The 27158-nt window shown below is 35.0% G+C and overlaps 1 protein-coding gene across 5 annotated transcripts in view; it reads right to left on the minus strand.

The window, feature by feature from the left end:
• Positions 1–27158, minus strand: part of NBEA (neurobeachin) — a 669183-nt gene that overhangs the window by 543837 nt on the left and 98188 nt on the right. For all 5 annotated transcript variants that reach the window (XM_069601566.1, XM_069601568.1, XM_069601567.1 and 2 more), the window contains exons 5-8: positions 20789–20910; positions 18786–18912; positions 13620–13739; positions 11622–11768 (exon numbers count right to left, since the gene is read on the minus strand). In XM_069601566.1, the coding sequence (XP_069457667.1) occupies positions 11622–11768; positions 13620–13739; positions 18786–18912; positions 20789–20910 (516 nt within the window). The remainder of the gene's footprint in view (positions 1–11621; positions 11769–13619; positions 13740–18785; positions 18913–20788; positions 20911–27158) is intronic.

A 27158-nucleotide genomic window follows, 5' to 3' on the forward strand; every position in this document is an offset into this window, starting at 1 on the left:
CATCACCGACTCAATGGACATGAGTCTAGGTAAACTCTGGGAGTTGGTGATGGACAGGGAGGCCTGGCGTGCTGCAGTCAATGGGGTCGCAAAGAGGCAGACATGACTGAGTGACTGAACTGAACTGACGGAATTGAATAAGTACAAAACATCTTTGAAAGAAATTATGAAGACACAAATAAATCTAAAGCCATCCATGTTCAAGGAGTGAAAGACTTACTATTGTGTATTTAGTAAATGTCGCCTAATTGATCTGAAGATTCAATACTATCTCCACAAAATCCCAACTGGGTTTTGCTGTTACTGTTTTGTTATTTTTTACTCCAGAAATTGACAAGCTGATCCTAAAATTCATGTGGAAATGACAGAGATCCAGCATATCCCAACTTCAAAATTTACATGAAATGCCCAGAATAGGCAAATCTATAGAAAGAGAAATAAGATTAGTGACTCCTTAGGAATGAGGTAGACTGAGACAATAAAAAGGTGAGAGCTAAAGGGTACAACGTTTCTTTCTGAGATGGTTCAGTTCAGCTCAGTTCAGTCGCTCAGTCGTGGCCAACTCTTTGCGACCTCATGAATCGCAGCACGCCAGGCCTCCCTGTCCATCACCAACTCCCTTAAAATGCTCTAAAACCCCCTATGTTGATAGTTGCATTACTAAAACCACTGGATAATTCATTTTTTAAGCGAGTGAATTGCATATATGTAATTTATACCTCAGTAAAGCTGTTACACAAATAAAAACAAACTCATGGTTGCCGGGGGAAGGGATAGTTAAAGACTTTGGGAAGGTCATGTGTACACTGTCGTATTTTAAATGTGTAACCAACAAAAACCTATTGTATAGCACATGCAATTCTGCTCAATATAATGTTCAAGACTGTATGGGAGGTGGTTTTGGAGGAGAATAGATACAGGTATATGTATGGCTGAGTCCCTTCACTATTCATGTGTAACTCACAAAATTTTTAATTGGATATACCCCAACATAAAATGTTTTTGGTGTTCAAAAAAATAAAAATAAAATTTTTTAAATGAAGCTCTTTTTCTCTTGCTATTTTCCCTGCCTTCCTGAAAATTCATAAAGCTAACAGGAAGGGCTAAACAAGGTAGGAGTAGCCACTAGGAGGAAAGATGAGGAGTTGCAGTGGCCAGAAGCATAGCAGAGCCCTGAGCAAAGTCAGGAGCATAACCACACAAGGAAGCATCATGGTGTCAAAGTCCTACAGAGGTGAGGAGGGTGTTCACCCAACAGAGTTATCCAGATATGGGAGACAAAGATTAAGAAACTGTTTTATTGAGCAGACAAAAGATACATTATAATATAACTGCTGTGAACTAGATAATTTTCCTATGAAGGGCATCATGGGTCAATTAGCAAAATTTTAACAGGGTCTGAGAATTAAATGGTAGTAACACACTGATGTTAGAAATTCTTTAAAAGAATGTTCTTGTTTGTATAAACATGATAGTCAGGGAAGACAGGGCATTATGTCAGCAATACTCTTTAATGGTTCAGTGGAGAAATTTATCTTACTACTATGCTTGTAATTTTTCTGTAAGTTTCACTTTGTTTTTAAATTTAAGAATGAGAAAGAAAAAAGAATGCAAATTCAAGAGATAGTAACAAATATTAAAGATAAGCAAAGTAAACCAAACAAGTATAGTCAAGTCTCTGAAGAAAACAAAAGCAATGAAACAGAACAAACAGTAAACAGTATCAAAAATTTCTTGTAATACAAAAACATGCAAAACTGCATACTGAAAGTGCGTATCACTTAACTGAGAAGTCAACTCAGGATAACCAAGACATATCCAGCAAAATTGCTGAATTCAAAGAAAAACGTTAAAAAAAAATAGTCCTTTGAACAGAACACTTTAAGCCAGAAGAAAATCAGTAACATGTTTGAGTGGTACAAAGAAATGTCAGTCTAGATATAGCCAAGCAAATGGCTGTCAAACATAATGGCTCTTGATAAACTAATATGGTAATATAGCTCTCAAAAATATTATTCTCATGAGTCCCTCCTGAGGACTATATAATTAGCTTCAGATAGGTAAACAGAATGGGCTCCCCTGGTGGCTCAGACAGTACAGAATTCACCTGCAGTGCAGGAGACCAGGATTTGATGCCTGGGTTGGGAAGGACACCTGGAGGAGGGCATGGCAACCCACTCCATTACTGTTGCCTGGAGAATCCCCAGGGACAGAGGAGCCTGGAGAGCTACAGTCCGTGGGGTCACAAAGAGCTGGACACGACTGAGAAATACAGCACAGTACAGGCAAGACAGATCAATGTAAGGACTGTGATGAATATCAAATATATACTTATAAAACTATGACTAAGAATTTTAAAAAAAGGAGAATAATATGCAATACGTCAAGGCTGTATATTGTCACCCTGCTTATTTAACATATATGCAGAGGACATCATGCGAAATGATGATGCAAAAGCTGGAGGAAGCACAAGCTGGAATCAACTCTGCTGGGAGAAATAGCAATAACCTCAGATACACAGATGACACCACCATTATGGCAGAAAGCAAAGTAGAACTAAAGAGTCTTCTGATGAAAGTGAAAGAGGAGGGTGAAAAAGCTGGCTTGAAACTCAACATTCCAAAAATGAAGATCATGGCATACGGTCCCATCATTTCATAGCAAATAGATGGGGAAACCATGGAAACAGTGACAGACTTTTCTTGGGCTCCAAAATCACTGCAGATGGTGACTGCAGCCATGAATTCTACTCCTTGGAAGAAAAGCTATGACCAACTTAGAGAGCATATTAAAAAGCAGAGACATTACTTTGCCAACAAAGGTCCGTCTAGTCAAGGCTATGGTTTTTCCAATAGTCATTCATGGATGTGAGAGTTGGTCTATTATAAAGAAAGCTGAGCACTGGAGAATTGATGCTTTTGAACTGTGGTGTTGGAGAAGACTCTTAAGAGTCCCTTGGACTATAAGGAGTTCAAACCAGTCAATCCTAAATGAAATCAGTCCTGAATATTCACTGGAAGGACTGATGTTGAAGCTGAAATTCCAATACTTTGGCCACCTGATGCGAAGAGCTGACTCATCAGAAAAGTCCAATGCTGGGAAAGATAGAAGGCAGAAGGAGACGACAGAGGATGAGATGGTAGGATGGCATCACTGACTCAATGGTATGAGTTTGAGCACCTCTGGGAGATGGTGAAGGACAGGGAAGCCTGGTGTGTTGCAGTCCATTGGGTTGCAAAGAGTTGGACACAACTGAGCAACTGGACAACAACAACAATATATAATAACTATGTGACTCACAATGTAGCTAATCTCTTATATTTAGTTTTCTAGGACTGTGATAACAAAATACCAAAGTCTGAGTAGCCTAAACAACAAAAACTTATTTTCTCACACTTCTGGAGGCTAGACATCCAAGTTCAAGGTGTCAGCAGGGTTGGTTTCTTCTGAACCCTCTCCCAAGCCTCTCTCCTTGGCTTGTAAATGGCCCACTTTCCTCCCTGTGCTTTAACGTGGTATTCTATGAGTGTCTGTATCCTAAGTTCCTTTGCTTATAAGCACAATATTCATACTGTATCAGGACCCACCCTAATGACTGCACTAAACTTTATGTCTTTAAAGACCCTATCTCCAAATATAGACACATTCTGATACTGGGAGTTGGAATTTAAACATATGAATTTTGGGGGAACCACAAGTCAGCCCATAATATACCTCAAAATTTAAAAATGGCAAGAATAAAAAAATAAAAAATAAAAATGGCAAGAATAGAGAGAGTATATGCAAAACAAGCTTAAGTGTTTTCAGTTATCAGTAGGATAGTGTTGGCACTACTATTCCAGACTGTTACTTGTGTAATTATGGGCTTTTCTAATTCTATAACAATATGTGTGCTTTCCAATAAGAACTCTCAAAGTGGAAGAAAAGAGATACATATTTAACTAAGAGGAGGTCAAGACAAATTTTACATTTCCCATTAATAAAAACTAGGGATTCCTGGAATAATGATTGACTCTAGGGCTGAAACAATAAAATGTTCAGGATGAGCCAGACATACCATCATAGGAAATAGTAAGGATGTTATGAAAGACTACAGAGTCACGTCAAGAGGACTAAGGGACCAACTATAAGGGATGTGAATTGCCCAGATTTGGAGCAATCTGAACTTCTTAAAGAAAAACACAGTAACTACAACTGGTTGAAACACCTCAAATACACTTAAATCTCTAAGCTTATAATGACACTTTAAAAATAGTAACTGGACATCTCTGAACAATGAGGAATGACATTAGATTATATTATTTCCCCTGAGAGAACATTTGGTAGCTTTATTAATCAGAGTTGGCAGAAGAGAAAGCTGTTAATACATTACCTAGATAAAAATCTGGTAGGAATTAACCATTTTATGACCAATGGGTAACAATTATTTGACTATGGGAAATAAGATTCTGCTGAAGGCATTGCATTGAAGGAATAAAACTAGAACTTTGGAAGAACATACAGAACAGTTTTCTTTCCATTCATGGAAATTCTAGCATTCTAAATATACTATAGCTATAAAGTAATATGACTGGTATTTTAAAGCAAATATACCTTAACAAACATGATCAAATGAGTGATGTATTTTGCAAAAGAGTCCTCTCAGAACTACTTATACATATATTCCAATACTCAAAATATTCCTTATATCTGGGGTTTTAAAAATATTTGCAGAATCTAAAGAGTTTTTAAAAGACCTTTATTAATAGGTGCTTGTAATTTGTTGACATTTTTGGAAAAAAAATCACACTGTAAACTTTTATTACAAATTGAAAATGAGGTTCTTAAAAATCTCAACTTGAATGGATATGAAACAAAAACTTTTAAAGGTGTATTTAAAAAACAAGCTTTAAAAAAACAAACAACAACAACAACAAACAAATGTGTCTGGCATCATAGAAAAGTCTTTAGGTAAAGATAATAAAAACTTGAGTCTGCTCGGGTAATGTAGTCCACGTAATAGTTCTACTATCTGGTTAAGGGGTAAAAGATGGCAACCCATTCCAGTATTCTTGCCTGGAAAATCCCATGGACAGAGGAGACTGGTGAACTACAGTCCATGGGGTCATAAGAGAGTTATACACATAAGAGAGTTATACAACTTAGCCAACTAAACAACAACAAACAAGGGGTGAAAAGCAAGTACTTGAGGTCTGAACCACTCTCATTCATTTCTTGTTGCTGAAATGTTGTATTCATTTCTTCTTGTGATGAGATTCTTGCTTCTGTGCGCAGTTATTGAAGATATAAGGTGACCAGGGACACTGCTCCTTGTGGTACGGCTGGGTTGTGCCGGGGCCTGGATGTTCATAGTTGCAATAATGACAGGCCAGCTGAGGCAGCTGAGGTTCTTGGGGAGATAATGATGCGACTCGGGGCTTTCTGGAGTTGGCTTTGCACTCCCACTACCAACTGAATTTTATAGCATTTTAAATTATATTTCTGAAGGCAAACTGTCATCCTCAAGGGATTGATTTAATTTTGGGAAAAAGAATAAAATAAAAGACCTGAAGCCATCATAAAACCATCTTTCATCAAAAATACAGTTTATCTCTAAAGTAATGAGAACTGTTTCCTTGTGTCACTTAAAAACTGACCCTGCAGGCAATTTCAAAAAAGAAATGCAATTAACTTGAAAAATGGTAGCATATTTTGAATATGCATATACCTTCCAAAAGAAACTGGCTAAAAAGGAAAATCATTTAAAATATTGTAGTTTAAAAATAGTTTCTCTGTTTTACATAGTGAATTTATATAAGCCTACTTCATAGGCACATTATATACCAATTACTCAAGAGGTTATTTCGATAAAAAAATTTACAAATGTATTGGACATAAATATATGTGTAAGACAGCAAAAGGAAATAAGATCAGGAAAAAAAACTACATATAAACAGTTCCTCAAAAGGAAAAAAGATGGAAATGGAGTAGAGAGATATTATAGTAGATTCCTGTGGCTCCTTGTGGATTCTAAGGAATTACATAGCTGGCAACAGAAGAAAAACTGATCTTTAGGGTTGAGCAGGTATTTCTACCATGGGCAAGGTCTGGTTAATCCATAATGCAGATGCACAATCATACTAAAAGGGAGAAAGGCGTTCAGAGAGCAGAGAAAAATCTTATGTTTAAATTTTTCTTGTCTTACCTTCAAACATGAATTTTTCATTCATCATTTTGCACACTAGATTTCAAGGTTGCACCCATACAACTCTTTGGTTCTCGATCCCTCCATCTTTTCTACCTCTCTTCTAACATTGCTATCAATCTATATCCAAGTTCATTCATCTCTCTTTCATGTTCATGTTCACTTCTGCCAATAGGCAAAGAGTGGATTTCTTTTTTACCTTAGATATATTTTTCAGTTCCAAAATTTCCATTGATATTTGTATGTTGCAGTTGATAATTTCCACCTATTAATTCATTACAAGCATTTTTTTTACCCTATTAGTTACAAAAAGTCCCCCAAAATCCTCATGTGATAATTAAACAATTCTAGGTTATCCTGCAGTTGGTATGGGCTAATTTTCGCTTCCCTTGAAAATAAGTCACACTTTCCTGACTTTTCATAGGATGAATAATTTGTGATGATATGCTGGACATTTTGGATATTATCCTGTGGAGACTATATTCTGAAATACCCTGATGCTTTTGTTTCAGGGGATCATTTCCTCTTTTAGATATGATTACAGCCTGTCATTTCTTCTCTGTGTGGCATCTAAGATGTCAGTTCATTTCTTGAACTGTTATTTACAATCTAGTATCCATTTATCATGATCATACACGGTTTCATGGGTAAGCCACACACTTCCAACTGTTTTCTTTTAGTTGTTGTTAACACAGAATTCATACCCTTTTATGACTGCCTCTTTTCTAGGGGCCCATTATTCATTCTGTATTCCTGGTTACCCCAATGCTTATTACCTTATTTTTTCTGGCCAGGAAGTTTGTCTATCAAGATAAAAAATGAGGCACTCAGCCCATGCTGACTACCTGGTTCCATGTTTTGACTCTCCTCTAAAACTTGCCTGCTTTATATTCAGTCTCCAAGGCTCTGATGTCTTCTGCATTATGTCCAGACTTTTCATATGGCTATCTGTGTGAACATCAGTTTCTTAGGAACTTTCTCTTCCATACAAGTACTGAAAAATCTCCAAAGTGACTTTTAATTCTGATGGTTGTCTTATACATTTTCCCCTATTAGTTAGATCTTCATCTTAATATAATAAACTGTTAAAAATCATGATGCTACCATTTTCTTGAATGAAAGACAGAACACAAAACTAAATACTGAAATATACAGCAAATAAAGATTGTTTGCCACATGTTTATTTCACAATTAGGAAATCTCCAGTAATGATTTTAAAATATCTAAACTTTGTAAACATCTGTTTTGCAAGTTTATGTCAAAATACCATCTTATATTATAGATGACTCCATAACCTTGCAAACAATTCAATAACCACAATCAAATGGAGCTCCAAAATCAATCTAACTCAGAGTGAAAACTGAAAGTTGCTTAGTCGTGTCTGACTCTTAGAATTCTCCAGGCCAAAATCCTGGAGTGGGTAGCCTTTCCCTTTTCTAGGGTATCTTCCCAACCCAGGGATTGAACACAGGTCTCCCAAATTGCAGGCAGATTCTTTACCAGGGAAGCACATGTATACTAGAGTCTGTAGCCTATCCCTTCTCCAGAGGATCTTCCCAAACCCAAGAACTGAACTGGGGTCTCCTGCACTGCAGGCAGATTCTTTGCCAGATGAGCTACAACTTTACTAAACTTGAGAAAGTTACAGTGAGAAATTCTGTATTCCATGAATTACTCACAAACAATGATTTATTTAATTAGTCAGTGATATCCTACCTCATTTACTGTTTACCAAAGATAACCAGGTACAAAATATTCACTGACAAGTGCTTAAAATCAGGCATTTCAGATAAAGAAAATTACCTAGCATGCTTCTGATCTACAGATGAAAATCACTTGAGACAAGTTTCATGGTATAGATGGTGTGAAGACATTATTTGTGGAGACAATTAACTTATTTATTTCAAAGCCCAGATGTTGACATGCTATCTACATTAAGCTCCAAATCACAGACAATATGGTTTGACCATTATAATGCTTTCTGTGGTGTCTCTTTTCTGAAGACATTTTGAGGCAAAAAATACAAATTTTGTTATTATGTAACAACTAATGATATAAACTTCATTTTTAATTTAAACCAAATGCCAACTAATTAATATACCCTACCAAAATCTGATTGATTATACTCTTTGCAGCCAAAGGTGGAGAAGCTCTATACAGTCAGCAAAAACAAGACTGGGAGCTGACTGTGGCTCAGATCATGAACTCCTTACTGTACACTGCAGACTTAAATTGAAGAAAGTAGAGAAAACCACTAGACCATACAAGTTATGACGTAAATCAAATCCCTTACGGTTATATAGTGGAAGTGACAAAAAGATTCAAGGGATTTGATCTGAAAGAGTGCCTGAAGAACTATGGACAGAGGTTCGTGCCATTGTACAGGAGGCAGTGATCAAAATCATCTGCAAGAAAAAGAAAGGAAAAATTTTTGTCTGAGGAAGCCTTACAAATAGCTGAGCAAAGAAGAGAGCAAAAGGAAAAGGAAAAAAGGAAAGTAAAACGGTGAAAAAGCTGGCTTAAAACTCAACATTTAGAAAATTAAGACCATGGCATCTGGTCCCATCACTTAATGGCAAATAGATGGGGAAACAACGACTGGCTTTATATTCTTGGGCTCCAAAATCACAGCAGATGGTGACTGCAGCTATGAAATTAAAAGATGCTTGCTCCTTGAAAGAAAAGCTATGACCAACCTAGACAGCATATTAGAAAGCAGAGACATTACTTTGCCGACAAAGATCGGTCCAGACAAAGCTATGGTTTTTCCAGTCATCACGTATGGATGTGAGAATTGGACCATAAAGAAGGCTGAGCACCAAAGAATTGATGCTTTTGAACTGTGGTGCTAGAGAAGACTCTTGAGAGTCCCTTGGTCGGCCAGGAGATCAAATCAGTCAGTCCTAAAGGAAATCAGTCCTGAATATCCTGAAGCTGAAGATGAAAACTCTAATACTCTGGCCACCTGATGTGAAGAACTGACTCCTTAGAAGAGACTGATGCTGGGAAAGACCGAAGGCAGGAGGAGAAGGGGATAACAGAGGATGAGATGGTTAGATGTCATTACTGACTCAATGGACATTAAGTTTGAGCAAGCTCCGGCAGTTGGTGATGGACAGGGAAGCGCTGGCATGCTGCAGTCCATGTGGTCACAAAGAGTCGGACACAATTGAGTGACTGAACTGACTGACTGACATATCTTAAAATTTCCACTGCAACACATTACCCCTTCTCTCACAGGAAGTGACTTTGCCTCCTACTTACCAAGGAAACTGAGACTATAATGTATGAGCCACCTCAGCTTTGTCCCCTGTCATAACACAATCTGATCTTCATTTGCATCCTCTGTACCCTTTCTTAATTTTCTAAATTTCCAAAAATAAAGTTTCAATGTCAAAATTTTTGCAGGTGCCTGCCCTGATGGTACTGTACTTTTTAAATTCACAAGTTGAGGAAGTACACACACCCATGAACTTAAGAGTCAACCTCCATTAACAATAAGGAAACACACAGACTAAGCCTAGGGACTGGGAACTTTCAAACCTTAAATTTTTTTTTTCATGAAATGCCCAAAAGGCATTTTCTCTCTCTTTTTCTTAATGTATTACTTTAATTCTGGGAATTTTTTTTTTTTGGGGGGGGGCATGCCGCACAGCACGTGGGATCTTAATTCCCCGACCAGGGATTGAACCTGTGCTACCTGGAAGTGGAAGCATTAGGTCTTAACCATTGGACCACCAGGGATATCCTGAGAAGCATTCTCTTTAAAAGGTTCTGACTCTGACACAGATGATGACATATACTCTATTGTTATGTTAAGGTTCAAGGAATATATTCTTTATCACATGAGTACTTGCATATAGAACAAAGTGACAAAGAGTTACTATTTATTTTCACCATTGGTATAAAATAATGTGATAAGAAAGAGCCATATGACAAACTGCTAAGTTTGTAAAGTAGTTCAGAACAATATTTGCTCCTTGCTGAAAGAGAGAATTAACACCTGCTGATGTTTAATCTTTTTTTTTCCTTTGCTGCTAATAAGCTCCCACTAATTCTGAAGTTTCACTGTAGCAATCACACTGGATTTATGGCTTTCATAGCTGTATTTTATTTTCTACTTTATTTGTATTTCACTGGTTTGTCACCTGACTTAATATCATTCTGTTAGTGCCTGAAGAAACCAACTTCAAATATTTATATGGAATAAGGAAACGAAGTATGAAAGGAAGGCAAGTTGCATATTAACTCAAAAATTTGAATTATAGAAACATTTCCATGCAAACTCAACACACGGCATAACTAGGGCTCAAATCCAACAAGAGTACTCATGAAAGAAAAAGTGGCTGTAACAAGCACAAATTCATTTCTATGGATAGCAACAAATAAAATGGACAAAAGATGGCAGCAAGTACTGTCACCTTGACATAGAAAAGACAGCACTATCGTCATTCAATATTATTATGGTTATTAAAATCACTGGGAACAGAAATATCTTTTCATAAGGGTAAATTCAAACTGTCACTTACATGTTCAATATAGAACATAAAGTTTTAAACAGAAATATTAATGCAAAAATGCAAAGGCAAAAGGAAAAATATTTTTAATGTTTAGTACTCCCTTTCCCATAGCACAATCTTCACAATGATTATTTAAACACTAATTTTTAAAAGGAAAAATAATTCTTCCATGAAAGATCACCAGAATTATAAACGCTTTGAATTACACTGTAGTATTCTCTCTCAACTCCATAGTTTGGGATATCACAATTCCAAATGTGACTTACACAAAACTGATATATTTCCCCAGCCAGGTGTACTGCCCATTAACAATGAATTCATATATGTGAATGCAATATCTTGCTTAAATAAATCTCTGTTTTTAAACTCAAAAAAAAGAAAATATGGCAAATCACACTAAATAATTAGTGTTGCAAAATTACAATATGCACTACTCTGCCCACTTTCCTGCAACAGCAAACAACAAACAAAAAAACAGAAGCTAACACTCAATAGTTTCAGCTACATGTAATATTTTACATCGTTTTCCTCCAAAATCATTAACTATTCGGGTTATCTCTAACACTTCATTTGTTCATAACATAATTCATATATTTTATAATTTGAGATTTCAAATATCATGTTAAGCAATATGGTTTTACAAACGTTATTTAAGAATTACGTCAACAAAAGCTATGGCTTCATCATTAGAAAACATTCTAAAGAATAAAAAAATGTTCAGGAAGGGAAAGGGGAAATAGTTAAAAAGAGAAAACAACACCTTTGAAACAAAATGAAACAAAATAATGACTCAGTTCCAAAATACTGAGATGACTTAGACCGCATTTAAGAAAACCTATCATTATATATTGTGTATAGTATTTCACATTTCACACCTATAACTTTCCACAGAATTTATAATAAGATGATCTTCCTACCTTATATCCAGGTCCTAACTGATGAATTGCAAATATCTGTGCAGGGTTGAGGGCTTCACTGAACACATACACGGCACCAAGCTGACCACAGAATACCCTGTTTGCATCAGCAGTTTCTGAAGATCCGAGAAAGCACTTGTCATAGCTCTATTTTTAAAAAGTCATAAAAAAACCCAATGTTTTATTTTGCAATGACAAAATATTTAAGGATATCTGCCTTCATTGTCAGTAATACCATAAAGCATAATAATAATAACAGGAGAAACCAACAATTAAGACTCTGGATTATTTAAATAATAAAAAAAAACTAAAAATTTTTTGGGGAAAGTTCATCAGTCAAATGTTTCATACTTATGGGCAAGCAAACAAACAATGATTATTCTATAATCACTTGACCAACTTTCCAAATTCTACAGTTAAAAGCAAAAGAGCTAAAAACTATTTATTTACCAAAGTATAACTTACTTTTTAAACTATACTGATTTGTAATTGTCCATAGATAGTTACTTGAATCAAAAGAATGACTCTCAAATTTAACCATAAACACACTGAACCAAAATTTTTTAATTCTACTTAATTTCTCCATTATGGATATATTTCTCTATTTCTCTACCCTAGGTTAAAGACACAAAGAAAAATCACTTCTTCTCTTAGATGAATTGGTATAATGCAGAATCAAATAAACAATAATTACTAAAATCTACTGACAAAATCAGATGGTATTATACAATGCTCTCCATCTAGGGAGTTTAGCACCTAAAAAACCACATTTAACAAGATCCTTCTGACCTCTAATTCTTACATCTCACCTAACACGTGGCCCCATCCATCCAGACCAGCGAAAGTAGTCACTATTCACTACCCAGCCTCACAGGTTATTCTACGAGCAAGACATTATATATATGGCATCCCTTTGATGCCTCAATAAAATAACTAAAAAATTGTGAATGAGATCCAAAGAAGAAACTCCTCATAGAATACTTAATCGTTAATTAAAAGATCTGACTACATAATGTATGTGTGTATGGGTGTGTGTGTTATTCTCCAGGCCTCTCCATTTCTTGGAATATTATTGCAAATAATTAAAAAGTCAGTCTTTGTTTCCTTTCTTTTTTAAAATATGACTATAGAGTCAATGGCAGTCAACAAGATCACTCTATAATAAAAAGACAGTCCCCTCTGGAAGACAAATATGAAGCAGAATTTCACTGAATATTCTAATTCTAGAAAAAACTATTCTCATAAATATGTATTGACTATGACCCAACTATAAGTTTCTAGGACAGAACAAGCACTATTCCTATAAAGGAACAGATAGTAAATATTTTCAAACTTTGCAATCTACAGCTTGCTTCGGTCACGGATTCTTCTTTGATTTTTTGTTTTGTTGAGTCTTTAAAGAAAAAAATTTTTTTTTAAGAAATATAAAAACCAAGATGAACTTTTTACTTCTGCCCCAAAGCCTTTGCATTCATGATTCCACTGAATGGGATATTTCTTGCAAATATCCACATGGCTTTCTCTAGTCTCATCACTGAGGCCATCTCTGGATGATCTGGCTTCTCCCTTCCATACACCTACACCTACACTTTCCACATTTGTTCCCACTTAACCTTTCTCCACAGTATTTACCATCATTTATCTAATAAACAATATTAACATACTATACATATTTATTCTATTTAAGGTACTCCTTTCACATCAAAATAAAGTATAAGACACATCTTTTAATGCTTAAGATCCTGAAAAGAACAGAATATTGCATTTAAATTTCGACCTAAAACTTAATAATCTGCCCAACCGATTTTCTTTCTTTGTATCACTAGTTGTGTCTTTTAGCAATATAATTATTCTAAATTAAGGCAAAATTCACTTAATAGAAGAAAACTTCAAAATAAAGCTAGTTTCTACCAAACAGTTATATTATTCAATTCATGTTATAAGCAGTGATATATCAAACACTCAAATACATTAAAGTACAGATAAATAAAAACTTACATCATTTGTGTTAACATGCCAAGCCATATCACCATAGGATACCAGCTGTCCATTAACATAACACCGAATTTCACTGTTTCTCCAACGATTGTAAATGTGGACAATGCTGATCATGTACCACTTAAATGAAAAAAAAATTAGGAAATCAATATGTAATGTTTGGTTATTACTGATTAAAGGCAATCATAACATTTATCTCACACTACAAAAAATTACTTGAAGGAATATTAATGATAATCCACTATGAATACTTCAAATTCCCTCTCCCATTTCTCATTTTACAGATGAAAGAAATGATTTATAGAGAATAAATGTGTGATAGAAATAGAGTGAGAACCTTTGGAGCCCTAGACTGATATTCCTTTCACTATACCAAGATCCAAAAATTGTGGAAACACAATTATATTTGTTGTCATTCATTTAATAATATTTGCAGTGTGTCAGGCACACTGACAGTTTCAGATCATAGATCAAGATTTATTTATTCAAGATTCCCTGGAATTTAGGGAGCAGTGGAAGGACCCATACATTAGACAAGTAAACAAATACAGAATTATAAAACCACGATGATGATTGTGTGTGGAAAAGGACATTGTAAACTGAGAAAGAATAAAGTAGGATTCTACTTTGGATTGCATAGTCAGGCAAAACCTGTCAAAGGAATACCATTTTAATAGCTATAATAAGATTGAGATAATTTCAATTTCACAATGTAGAATTATTAAATCTAGGAGTAATTATATTTTCTAACTTAAGAGCATATGACTATAAATTAAGAATCAAGGAATAAGTTTATACTGAGCTCTAATTTTATAGTTACTAATGTCAACAAAAAGCATTCTGACATGAGATGGTTTAAGTTCTCTAACAATTTGTGAATCTAATCCTTAGTCTAATTCAGATAAAAGTCCGCTTCAGATAATAGTGTATTACAGATAATATGTAAACATTATTTCTAAACAACAGAAAAATACATGATTTACAGATATTTGAACAATTATGCTTTCACCAGTAAGGAGGGATTTAGACTCATTTCCCCTCCAAACATAAAAATATAAAACACAAACTTCGTTCTGCAGATTACTTAAAAACATTATTCAATTATTTGATACAAAATTATTTATTATTTTGCATGATATTTATAAAGCCATAATAATAATTCTCAACCACTAAAATATTATTTATTTCAAGGTACCTGAAATACTTTGAACAAAAATTAATTTTCCTCCTTTTGATTTACAAAATAAAATAGTGCACTAAAAAATTCACAAAGTAAAGTAACACAAAATGACATTCTTCCTCAGTTACAAAAAAATGTCAGGTCAACTTGGAAAAGGTCCGTTTTCATTCCAATCCCAAAGAAAGCCAATACCAAAGAATGCTCAAACTACCACACAATTGCACTCATCTCACAGGCTAGCAAAGTGATGCTCAAAATCCTCCAACCAGGCTTCAACGGTACATGAACCGTGAACTTCCAGATGTTCAAGCTGGTTTTAGAAAAGGCAGAGGAACCAGAGATCAAATTGCCAACATCCGTTGGCTCATTGAAAAAGCAAGAGAGTTCCAGAAAAACATCTACTTCTGCTTTATTGACTATGCCAAAGCCTCTGACTATGCGGATCACAAAAAAATTGTGGATAATTCTTAGAGAGATGGGACTACCAGACCACCTGACTTGCCTCCTGAGAAATCTGTATGCAGGTGAAGAAGCAACATTAAGAACTAGACATGGAACAACCGACTGGTTCCAAATCAGGAAAGGAGTATGTCAAGGCTGTATATCGTCACCCTGCTTATTTAACTTGTATGCAAAGTACATCATGAGAAATGCTGGACTGGATGAAGCACAAGTTGGAATCAAGATTGCCAGGAGAAAGATCAATCACCTCAGATATGCAGATGATACCACACTTATGGCAGAAAGAGAAGAACTAAAGAGCCTATTGCTCTTTAGTGAAAGAGGAGAGTGAAAAAATTAGCTTAAAACTCAACATTCAGGAAACTAACATCATGGCATCTGGTCCCATCCTTCATGGCAAATAGATGGGGAAAGAATGGAAACAGTGCTTTATTTTGGGGGGCTCCAAAATTACTGTAGATGGTGATTGCAGCCATGAAATTAAAAGATACTTGCTCCTTGGAAGAAAAGTTATGACCAAACTAGACAGCATATTACAAAGCAGAGACATTACTTTGCCAACAAAGGTCTGTCTAGTCAAAGCTATTGTTTTTCCAGTAGTTATGTATGGATTGAGAATTGGACTATAAAGAAAGCTGAGTGTCCAAGAATTGATGCTTTTGAACTATGGTGTTAGAGAAGACTCTTGAGTGTCACTTGGACTGCAAGGAGACTCCAACCAGTCTATCCTAAAGGAAATCAGTCCTGAATATTCACTGGAAGGACTGATGATGAAGCTCAGGCTCCAATACACTGGCCACCTGATGTGAACTCACTGGAAAAGATCCTGATGCTGGGAAAGATTGAAGGCAGGAAGATTAGGGGACGACAGAGGATGAGATGTTTGGTTGGCATCACTAACTCAATGGACAGCAGTTTGAGCAGGCTCTGGGAGTCGGTGATGGACAGAGAAGCCTGGCGTGCTGCAGTCCATGCGATCGCAGACTCGGACACAACTGAGCGACTGAACTGAAGTGCAGTATCACTAAAGAATTTTAAGCAGGAAAGTGAAATGATAATCTCCATAGCTTAGGAACATACAGCAGTGAGGAAGTGAGACTGTTAGGACTAAGAGCTGTTGCTGTTCAGATGCTCAGTTGTGTCCAGCTCTTTGCTACCCCACAGACTGCAGCACGCCAGGCTCCCCTGTCTATTATTATCTCCCTGAGTGTGCTCAAACTCATGTCCATCGAGTGAGTGATGCCATTAAGATAAAGACATCGGTAATTCTAAAAGTGGGGGACAGGAACTAGCTAACAAAACTGACTGGAGGTACTAATTTTAAAAAGGGAATCTAAAAAGGTTTCCAATTTTTCACTTAAATGGACAGTGGTAACCAACTTAATTAATTAATAAAGTTAGCCAATTATTAGCCAGATAATGAAGTTTGGAATTTGCCTTTGGTCATAACATCAGCATATAAGATTAAATGGGTGAATAAATGAATATACAGTTTAATGAATGATCTCAAAATGAATAATATTTATTTAGAAATAAATTTTTCTATCTTCTTTCCTTAGGAAAATCAAGATGTACTCTACAGATGACAGACAAGTGACTTTTTGAACCAAAAAAGCCCAAGTTTTGACTTGAGAGTTGTGTATGTATATTGATACTATAAATGTACATTGAGGTCTGCATTTAGTTTGAAACTCAAAAATAGCAGTATAGAAGAAAGATACTAACAGGAATAATAAAAAGGCATATATTAAGAATTCAGTAGAAAAATATAACATGATATTTATACAAATATCAATAGTAGTTAATATGCATTGAGCACTTACTACATATGAGGTAATATACTAATCATTTACATTCATTTCCACAAAGTCAAACATCTGGTTAAGTGATAGCACTAGGAAAACACATCTTGATAGTCTAATTAAACTTCTTAGGAGGAAGGATAACAACTTAGCTAGGGTATCACCTGAAGAAAACTAAACAAAGGGAAAAAATAAGAGTAGAGTTATCTTGACTGATGTAACAATAAGAACCAGCCTGCCAAAGCTGGAAATGTAAGAACAATGGGTTTGATACCTAAGTCAGGAAGATCCCCTGGAGAAGGTCATGGCAACCCACTCCAGTATTCTTGCCTGGAGAATCACATGGATGGAGGAGCCTGGTAGGCTACACTTCATAGGGCTGCAAATAGTTGTACACGACTGAAGCAACTTAACAGAAAATCAAATACTTATGATTTTCAAGATTTTATAAAAATCTTTACAGAAGGCCTTTCAAGACCCACTTCACTCCCTGATCCTACCAAGATATATGTACACAAACATACCCACACACACATATATATACATATATATTTAGAGAGAGAGAGACAGACAGACTTGTTACAAATGGGAATGTATTTCTCAAAAGGTCACAATGTAAAGACAAAGAAAGAGAGAAAAGACAGAGAGAGAGAACAATCAGGTTAAACTGCTTTTTATTAATTAATGGTAATTTTATTTGATTCTTAAGTTTTCTTATTTCTACTATTTGAAGCACTGTTTCTCAAACCTGTCTGATGAGAAAAATCATATAGAGCATTTGTTAAAAACTCATATTCCTGCCATGAAAATAAGTCCGAGGATCAGTATTTCTAACAAATTCCCATTAAAATTCAAAACAATTTGGCACATTTGACAGATACTGCCTAGGTCTCATCCCAAATCTAATAAATCAGAATTTCTCAGAATTTTTAGAGGAGAGGCAATGAGAATTATATGAAAATAAGTGGGATTTATATCAAGAAAAAAAGAAATCTCCTTCTAATGTATAAATTTATTTAAAATCATTGCTTTTAAGCTATTTCCTAATATATTAATGAATTATTGCTAAATTGCCATTGTTTAATAGAAATAACAATTAAATTATCCCTCACATAAGGGAAAACTTTTTATTAGACTCATGTAAAAAATAAAGGTATATATTTGAGAACCCCATTCAAAATAGTATTTTCTTCAGTATGTGGCACAATACACATGGGATAACAAAAAAGGAAAAGAAATGAAGCAGTTCCTCCACCTTACATGAGTTCCAAATCTGTTAGGATGGGTTCCTGTGGATATGGGGTAGAATATGTCCTGAAACTGAATAAAAATCCCTGAAAAAAAAAAAAAAGGAAGAAGAAGCTCCACAAAAGCAAAGATGTTGTTTGTTTTGTTCACTGTCATCTCTCCTGTGCCTACAACAGTGTCTGGCACTCAGTAAATATGCACTGAGTGCTCACTGAAAGAATGTCATAGAATATATCACAGCAAGAGAGAGAATGAGAGAGTGAATGAGAGAAACAGACACTGCAAGAGGTCAGGAAACTGTTTTATGTCAAAAGTCAGACATAAAAGTAGAAAGAAAATGGAGGCAGAGATAAGAGATAGGAGTCATGAGAAAACCAATAAAAGAGAATATTATGGAAGTCAAAATAGGTAAGTTTTAAGACAGTAGGAATGGTGAATTGCATTACTTTCAATAGATGATTTACTTATACATACCTTGCGTGGTTGAAAATCATATTTCACACAGTGCTGAAAACCTTTTCCTTTGGACTTCAGTGATGTAACGATCAAACAATTGCCAACAAAATGAGCAGAGTAACCAACTCCTTTGCTAGTACGAAAACTGCAAAGAAAACAAAGTAGTATAATATCCTCTGCTACAAAGAACAATATACCTGAAGATTACTATTATATAAACAATAAAAAACACAATTATAAAAATAGAACTTGTATACCTACAGAGTAGAAAGTGTAGTAGAGGTACCAATAAAGACTAAAACAGGAAAACTTTAGAAGTAAAAGAAGAAATTTAAGTTGGGAAAATAGAAGACATAGAATCTTTTAACATTTCAATTTCACAAATACATAAAGTAACACAAATACATAAAAACAAATTAATGGTCAATAAAAGGCTACAAAGTATATTTCATAAACTTTCAATGATCACCTGGATTAGCATGTACAGAAATCATATACACAGTTAATGTTTCCAAAAACAACTTCCTCTTTAATTCTACTATATCTCTGAAAACAGTTTACAAATTTACAGAAAAAGTGAGAGCCAAGTTTGGAAAGAAAGGTAGGTAATCAAGCAAAATCAAGCAAAGGAGTATATGTACTGTCAAAAACAGAAAAAAAGAAAAAAAATGTGACTAAGAAATAGAGTTATTTTCTTTCAGAGAAATACTCCTCCAGCTGTGAATTTAATCACACATAAAAACCTGTAAATGTTCTGACAAATGATAGTATTACTGCAATAAAAGTATGATCTTCCCAAATGATCTTTTGGAAGTTCAACCTCATTTATGTTTGGAAGTTCAGATGTCCGTTAAAACTCTCTCTCAGACTATCCATACATACTATCCATATGTAATCTTTCTGTAGTAGAGTCTACAACCTATCAAAAGCTCACATTTTTCAACACTCACATTTCTGAACTAGTCATATATAAAAAGCACATAAAATATTATGCTACCACTAAATCCTACATGATAGGTACTATTATTATCCTCATTTTACAGCTGAAGACACCAAAGTATAAGACAAACAGTGAGTGGTAAAGGCAGGACTTAAACTCAGGCAATCCTATTTCAGAGCACTGTAAGTATTACATGATGTAATACAAGTAAGCACTTATGATGGCTAATACATAGTTAGGTAATAAATGAAAGTGTGATGTTCTTGTAACTTGGCATTATTGGTGATCTAAAATGACCAAGTTCTGAGTCTTACACTGTTGGGATGATCCATCCATTCTGTTAGTTATCTACTAAATAGTCAATCTTATCTAATTATAACTTCTCACATGGTTATCCAGAGAAGGAAATGGCAACCCACTCCAGTATTCTTGCTTAGAGTATCCCGTGGACAGCAGAGCCTGGTGGGCTGCTGTCTATAGGGTAGCTAAGAGTCGGACACGACTGAGTAGCTTCACTTTCACTTTTCACTTTCATGCATTGGAGAAGGACATGGTAACCTACTCCAGTGTTCTTGTCTGGAGAATCCCAGGAACAGAGGAGTCTGGTGGGCTGCTGTCTACACAGTCGCACAGAGTTGGACACGACTGAAGTGACTTAGCAGCAGCAGTAGCAGCAGCAGCACATAGTTACCAAAATCAGTATTTCAAAGCATATCTTAATTATGCTCACAGAATTAGGTAAGTCAAAAGGCAAAGTGAAAGAAATCTCATAGTAGTTTGTTTTTCATTTTCTCTTCTTGATCAGCATCTTCACTCAGAACATACAACTGATATGTGCAGAGTCGAAACAGAAGGTCTGTAACACTTGATTCTTAAAATGGAATTAAGGGGAAAAAAATAGTAGGGCAGATAGCCTAGAATCAACAGCAAAAAATGAATAAAATAAACTGACATAACTGTATCTTTATAGGTTTAACATTTTTATTTACTTATTTTACGTACTATGTTGCCTTGACACTATGTTACTTATTTTTAAAAATTGAAATGCTTAAGACAAAAGTACTAAAATTATATAACTTACCAATAAAGATAAGGTTTATCCTTATCAACATTAATGTTATTTAATGGATCCATACGAAACCAAGTATTTAGGGTGAAGCCATTCTGATAAGGCCACTTTGCAATAGGAGGCAATGCAATTGCCTACAAGGTAATGATAAAAAATAGGAAAGTATCAGTTAAAGAAAATGTGACAGTAACTAAGGTCAAGTATGGCTTTCACAGATTAAAACACAATGAAGGAATAAGTATCAAAGAATCATAGACAAATATAAAAATAGAAATTATCTTATTAAAGTAATTATTAATATTATTTGTTGACTATAGAAGCATTACACTTTCAAATACTCAATAAATCAAGATTCAACTCTAAGTTATATAGTATGGTTCAAACTGTACTCCAATAACACCTCCTTCAATTTCACCAATATACAGTCCCTTACACATATGCTGCAAAATTTTCAGTTTTCAGCTTATGTTAGGTTTTCAGTAATATTTTACTTGATAAAGGAAGCTGAATTTTCAATCAAAAAACAATTGTGTTAGAAATGTTAATGGAATCAATATTGAAGAAACAGAAGTATTAAGAAATAACACTAATAGTGAAACAAAGAAGGGGAACATGAGGTTTATCATTTAGAAACTAAACCATTGAAATTTATGATCAAAAAGGACTCAGACACACTTATAAGTAGGAAAGAAATTAATACAGTATTCAGTTGATAATAGTAATTAAAAAAAAAAAACCTAGCCATTCTCGGAAAAAGAAATGAGAAAGCAATATATTACTTGACCTGAAGTCAAGAAGTACTAAGTGGATTCACTTATCTTCCTATGAGATATCTAAATTCCTTCACATAAAAGATAAGTACCCTTAATGATTTTATTACTGATCTGTTCCTCCAAGCAGATCCTTCATATTGCTGCTAATGAACTTACTCAAATATAACACATAGCTTCCATATTAAGTATCCTCTACATATAAAATAAATTCTAAGTTTCTTAAGGTTACACAAGGCTCTTTATACACTGGCTCCAACAAATCCTTTCAATCTTATTCTCTTCTAGTGCCTTACCTTACATCCCAAAGTATATCTGAACATACAAGCTGTTCCAACAGTTACATGTTCTGCTCTGTTACCTGTTCCTCAATTTGTACATGATGCTACTTCTGCCCAAAACACAGCCTCCAATAAGATCCCAATTACCCCTCAATTTCAGGCTAATTCATCTCTCTCTTGTGAAGCTCTCCTGAACTTCACCATAGCCTAGTTTCTTGTTTCATTGTTTTCCCATAGGAGTTAGTCCCTAGCATATAGCATTTAGTAGCTTGCTATAACAAGGTGCTTTTATGTCTACCAATGAGTTCCTAAAGAGTTAGAAAAACAGTTTATACTCCCATCATTGTGACTTAAGACATAGAAAACATTCAATATGCGATCACTGAAAAATCTCAAAGTAGCAAAATGTCTACTGCATTAAAAAAAAAAAGGAAAACACACATACAAACACATAAATTGAAACATACCATTTGAAATGAAGACTGAAACCTTAAAAATGAAATGCAAGTTTTCCTATACAATACATGTCATGTCCTTTCAGATTTTAATACTAAGCAATTAGTCCAGTTTAATTGTCAATATAGCTTTTCTAACTTTTTTAAAAAGGAAAATGTTTTACTTAATCTTTTTGTTTGCTTGTTAGTAAAATGTAATTCTTGCCAAGTTTACTGCTGGATTATACCTCTATAAGTTTCACTAAACCAGACATCACCTACTATAGCTGCTTTAGAGTACCAACGTAAACAGGAGAAGTTTTATTGAGGACATTGAATAGTGATTCTACAGAATTATAAAAATAACTTAAATGTATTCATTTGTTCATAATGCCTGTGGAACACAACTGGCACAGGGTTAGACTCATGGTTTCCAAACTCTTGCCATGGTCAGCATGCCCAAGTGCACTTCCGTATCAGCAACAGCAATTCATGACAACACTGCCACTGCAGTATTAATAAGCATTCAGGAGGGCAGCTCACTCTTTCTCTTTTCCCCCATTACTCCACATATCCAAGCAATCTCTTACTTCCAGCCAACGGCTCCAGCAATTTCTATTAATACATCATCAGTCTCATCATATGGTCTACTGAGCTCTACATCAGAACTTAGACAATGCATTGAACTAAGAGATGCAGTAAAGAAATTGAATTGAACTGCTCTTCAAGTTTTCCAGAACTATTCTTCCACCATGGAAAAGACATGTGGTACTCATTTGTTATTATCCAAATGGTAAGACGGAAAGAGTCCTAAATCACATTCAGCTGCAAACACCAGTGAACTAAATACAACACAAAAAAGAAAAATCTCACTAAAGACAAATATAATAAGCTTCAGTGATAATGATATGACAATAGTCTTTGGTCTTGCTTCCCATATTATAATGATATAATTACATTCTTTGGGGCTTCCCAGGTAGCACTAGTGTAAAGAATCCACCCGCCAATTCAGGAGATGCGAGAGACACAGGTTCAGTCCCTGAGTCAGAAAGATCCCCTGGAGTAGGAAATGGCAACCTATTCCAGTATTCTTGCCTGTAAAATCCACGGACAGAGGAGCCTGGCAGGCTACAGTTCCCGGGGTCACAAAGAGTTGGACATGACTTAGCGACTGAACAACAATTCTATAGATAAATAATAATCTTTATTTATGGCCAATCTCTTCAACAAGATAGTTAACTCTACTCAAGGACATTCTCTTAAATTTATTTTTTATTACATATATATTCTAAAATTATCTTTTACCGAAGTATAGTCTTAAATTTAATAAGTAACAGCTAGAAAAAATGCTTTGGGGACCTAAAATGTCCCATTTCTAAAGGGTATGACTTAACTTCCTGTTCTTACTTATGTACCAACCAAAGTCTTTCATACAGTACACTTTGTATCCCTAGTTTTTTCCAACTCTTTAATGCATATATGCTTCCTTAATCAGTGCCTAAAAAGCTAACTTTTGTGAGAGGACTGCCTAATGTAGAACTCAGGTTCATTTACTCCCAAATCATTCAGGCCTAAATACCCATTATCCCATGGTGATAATGGCATGTCCTTTGGACTATGTCTGTGATTATGGGTTTAAGCTGCCTTCACATTTCTTCCATACTTCCTTCTACAATATTTTGGTATCCATAAATAGGGTCCCTCATTGTGTCTAGTGAGTCCACAGAACTCTGAAATCTGTATCCCTCACTGCCTCCTAGACTAGTTGACTCCAAAATTTACATTTCTGTCTCATTTTGCAAAAATACAAATGGAGAAGATTCTGATGTTCAGATAGGATGCATTCAGTTAACTATTTCAATGAATATAGAAGTATACTATTTCTTAAATTAAGCAAATTCATGAAATAGATAATAATCATGAAAAACAAATCTAAACAATATATTCATAAAGGTAACAGGGCATATAAAATGTAATCTTATATTTATCATTTACCTTCACACAAATCACTGAAAAATTCAATTAACTCTCTGTAAATATTACCAAATTGCTCATATGGAGGCAATAAAACTCATAGAAAGTATCTCCACAATGTGAAATACAATTCAGAAGGCCTAATATGTTATTTTGGTCATTTTGGAGGGAAAGTAAATGGTATCATGATTTTAATCATCCAAAGGCACCAATGTGAGCAGCGGTCCAAACACTATGTATTTTTTTATTACTAAAATGCCACTGGTTCATGCTCATTCAGAAGCAGATCATCAAAACACTGTGATAGGAAGGGTTTAAAATCAGCTCCTATCTAAATTTTTCAGCAGTTCAACAGCAGAAGTAACATGCTTGATAATTAGCCAATTTGTTGTTAAGTGAAATACTGAATTTAAGATCAGGCAAATTCTTAAGGTTGTGACTCTACTTTAAGGCTATGAACAATGTTTACACTGAGGAGGCTTATTACTTAGTTTCTTCAACTGACAACAGAAGTAATGTCACTTATCTTGTACAGACTGTATGACTCAAACGAAATAATAGTTATAAAAGTTCCTGTTTCTTCCCTACTTCCTCCTTTACACAGACTATACCCTTGATCCAAATTACTCTTTATGAAAATGAGTGATGCACTCATTATTAGAGAAATGCAAATCAAGACCACAATGAGGTACCATTTCATGCCAGTCAGAATGGCTGTGATCCAAAAATCTACAAGCAATAAATGCTGGAGAGGGTGTGGAGAAAAGGGAACCCTCTTGCACTGTTGGTGGGAATGCAAACTAGTACAGCCACTATGGAGAACAGTGTGGAGATTCCTTAAAAAATTGCAAATAGAACTGCCTTATGACCCAGCAATCCCACTGCTGGGCATACACACCAAGGAAACGAGAATTGAAAGAGACACGTGTACCCCAATGTTCATCGCAGCACTGTTTATAATAGCCAGGACATGGAAACAACCTAGATGTCCATCAGCACATGAATGGATAAGAAAGCTGTGGTTCATACACACAATGGAATATTACTCAGCCATTAAAAAGAATACATTTGAATCAGTTCTAATGAGGTGGATGAAACTGGAGCCGATTATACAGAGTGAAGTAAGCCAGAAAGAAAAACACCAATACAGTATACTAACACATATATATGGAATTTAGAAAGATGGTAATGATGACCCTGTATGCGAGACAACAAAAGAGACACAGATGTTAGAGCGGACTTTTGGACTGTGAGGGAGAGGGAGAGGGTGGGGTGATTTGGGAGAATGGCATTGAAACATGTATACTATCATGTAAGAAACGAATCACCAGTCTATGTTGATGCAGGATACAGGATGCTTGGGGCTGGTGCACGGGGATGATCCAGAGAGATGATATGGGGTGGGAGGTGGGAGGGGGGTTCATGTTTGGGAACTCATGTACACCCGTGGTGTATTCATGTCAATGTACGGCAAAATCAATACAGTATTGTAAAGTAAAATAAAGTAAAAATAAAAATTTAAAAAAAAAAAAGAAAATGAGTGATGCAGGGAAAACCAGGAAAACGGGAATAGATAGTATAAGTCTACTAATATCCCATGAGCAAAAACAATTCAAACATATACTACTAATGATATTAAAATGATCTCTGTACATGTTATGTATATGTAAAACGTATTGCATATTGATAGGTAATTGATGGCCAAATAGCTAAAAACAGGATGAACTGCAACCATACTGAGGCAATTCAGGGAATTTATTAAACCAGAGTAATTCATTAGCTTTAGCTAAACTTTGTTAATTCTATATATAAAACAGGAACTTGCTTATATTTCATTCAAAACACTTTGCTCTTCTTTCCCATACCTTAGACTGAAACCTGTCAGACATCAGATCAACAACAGTTCTGTAAAATGTGTTAGAAATATGTATGTGTGTGAACAGAACTATTACATCTAAGAGAACCCTCACCTACTTAGGGACAGTGACAGTGTTTTCTCTGCAGACTATATAGTTCCACTCTAACAAACAGATACATAAAATGATTGACTTCCATCCTGTATTTTTTTTTAATGTTCCTATGTTTTGTTCATAGTTGGTGAAACTGTAGCTTAAAAAAAAAAAGATTAGTAGCAAAATATTCAGGAAAAAATATAAAATTAGGAGAATGGCTGAAAAAAATGGGAGATTGCAAGAACACTGAAGTACTTAAAATAACCAAAGAGCAATAAATATTTACATGATGTTTTACAACTTTACAGTGCTTAAACAGTACATTATTTTATTATAGGCCCACCACCCCTATTCCATTATGAAAGTACTAATATTTTACATGAAAGCCAAGAAACATTAAAGATTAGTCCTCTACAGTAATGAACTAGAGGATTCTAAAATCAAAACTTGTTTTTCTAGCCAAAAATTCCACATATGCTCTACAATATTACCATACAGATTGAGATGATTAAATCAAGAAGATTGAAAGAGCTATTTCTTTGAAAAGAGCAACAGAATGGAAACACCTCCAGCTAGACCTGGGTTCTATGCCTGGGTCAGGAAAATCCTCTGCAGAAGGAAATGGCAACCCATTCCAATACTCCCTTGCTTGGAGAATTCCATGAACAAAGGAGCTGGGCAGGTTACAGTCCATGGGATCGCAGAGTCAGACAAGACTGTGTGACTTTCACTTTCCAGTACAACAGACTGAGGGAAATTATAGTAACAATGGAAGAGGAGGCATCACTACACATCCTATAGACATTAAAAGGATAATAAGAGGATAGGATGAAAATTTTATGCCAATATATTTGATAACTGAAATCAACCAAAAAAATTACTTGAAAGACACAAAACTACCAATGTTCACTCAAAACAAACAAAAAACTTTCCTATATCTACTACAGAAATGAAGTTTGTAATTTAAAACC

This window comes from Ovis canadensis, chromosome 10 (assembly GCF_042477335.2).
Source record: "Ovis canadensis isolate MfBH-ARS-UI-01 breed Bighorn chromosome 10, ARS-UI_OviCan_v2, whole genome shotgun sequence".
Classification (NCBI taxonomy): domain Eukaryota; kingdom Metazoa; phylum Chordata; class Mammalia; order Artiodactyla; family Bovidae; genus Ovis; species Ovis canadensis.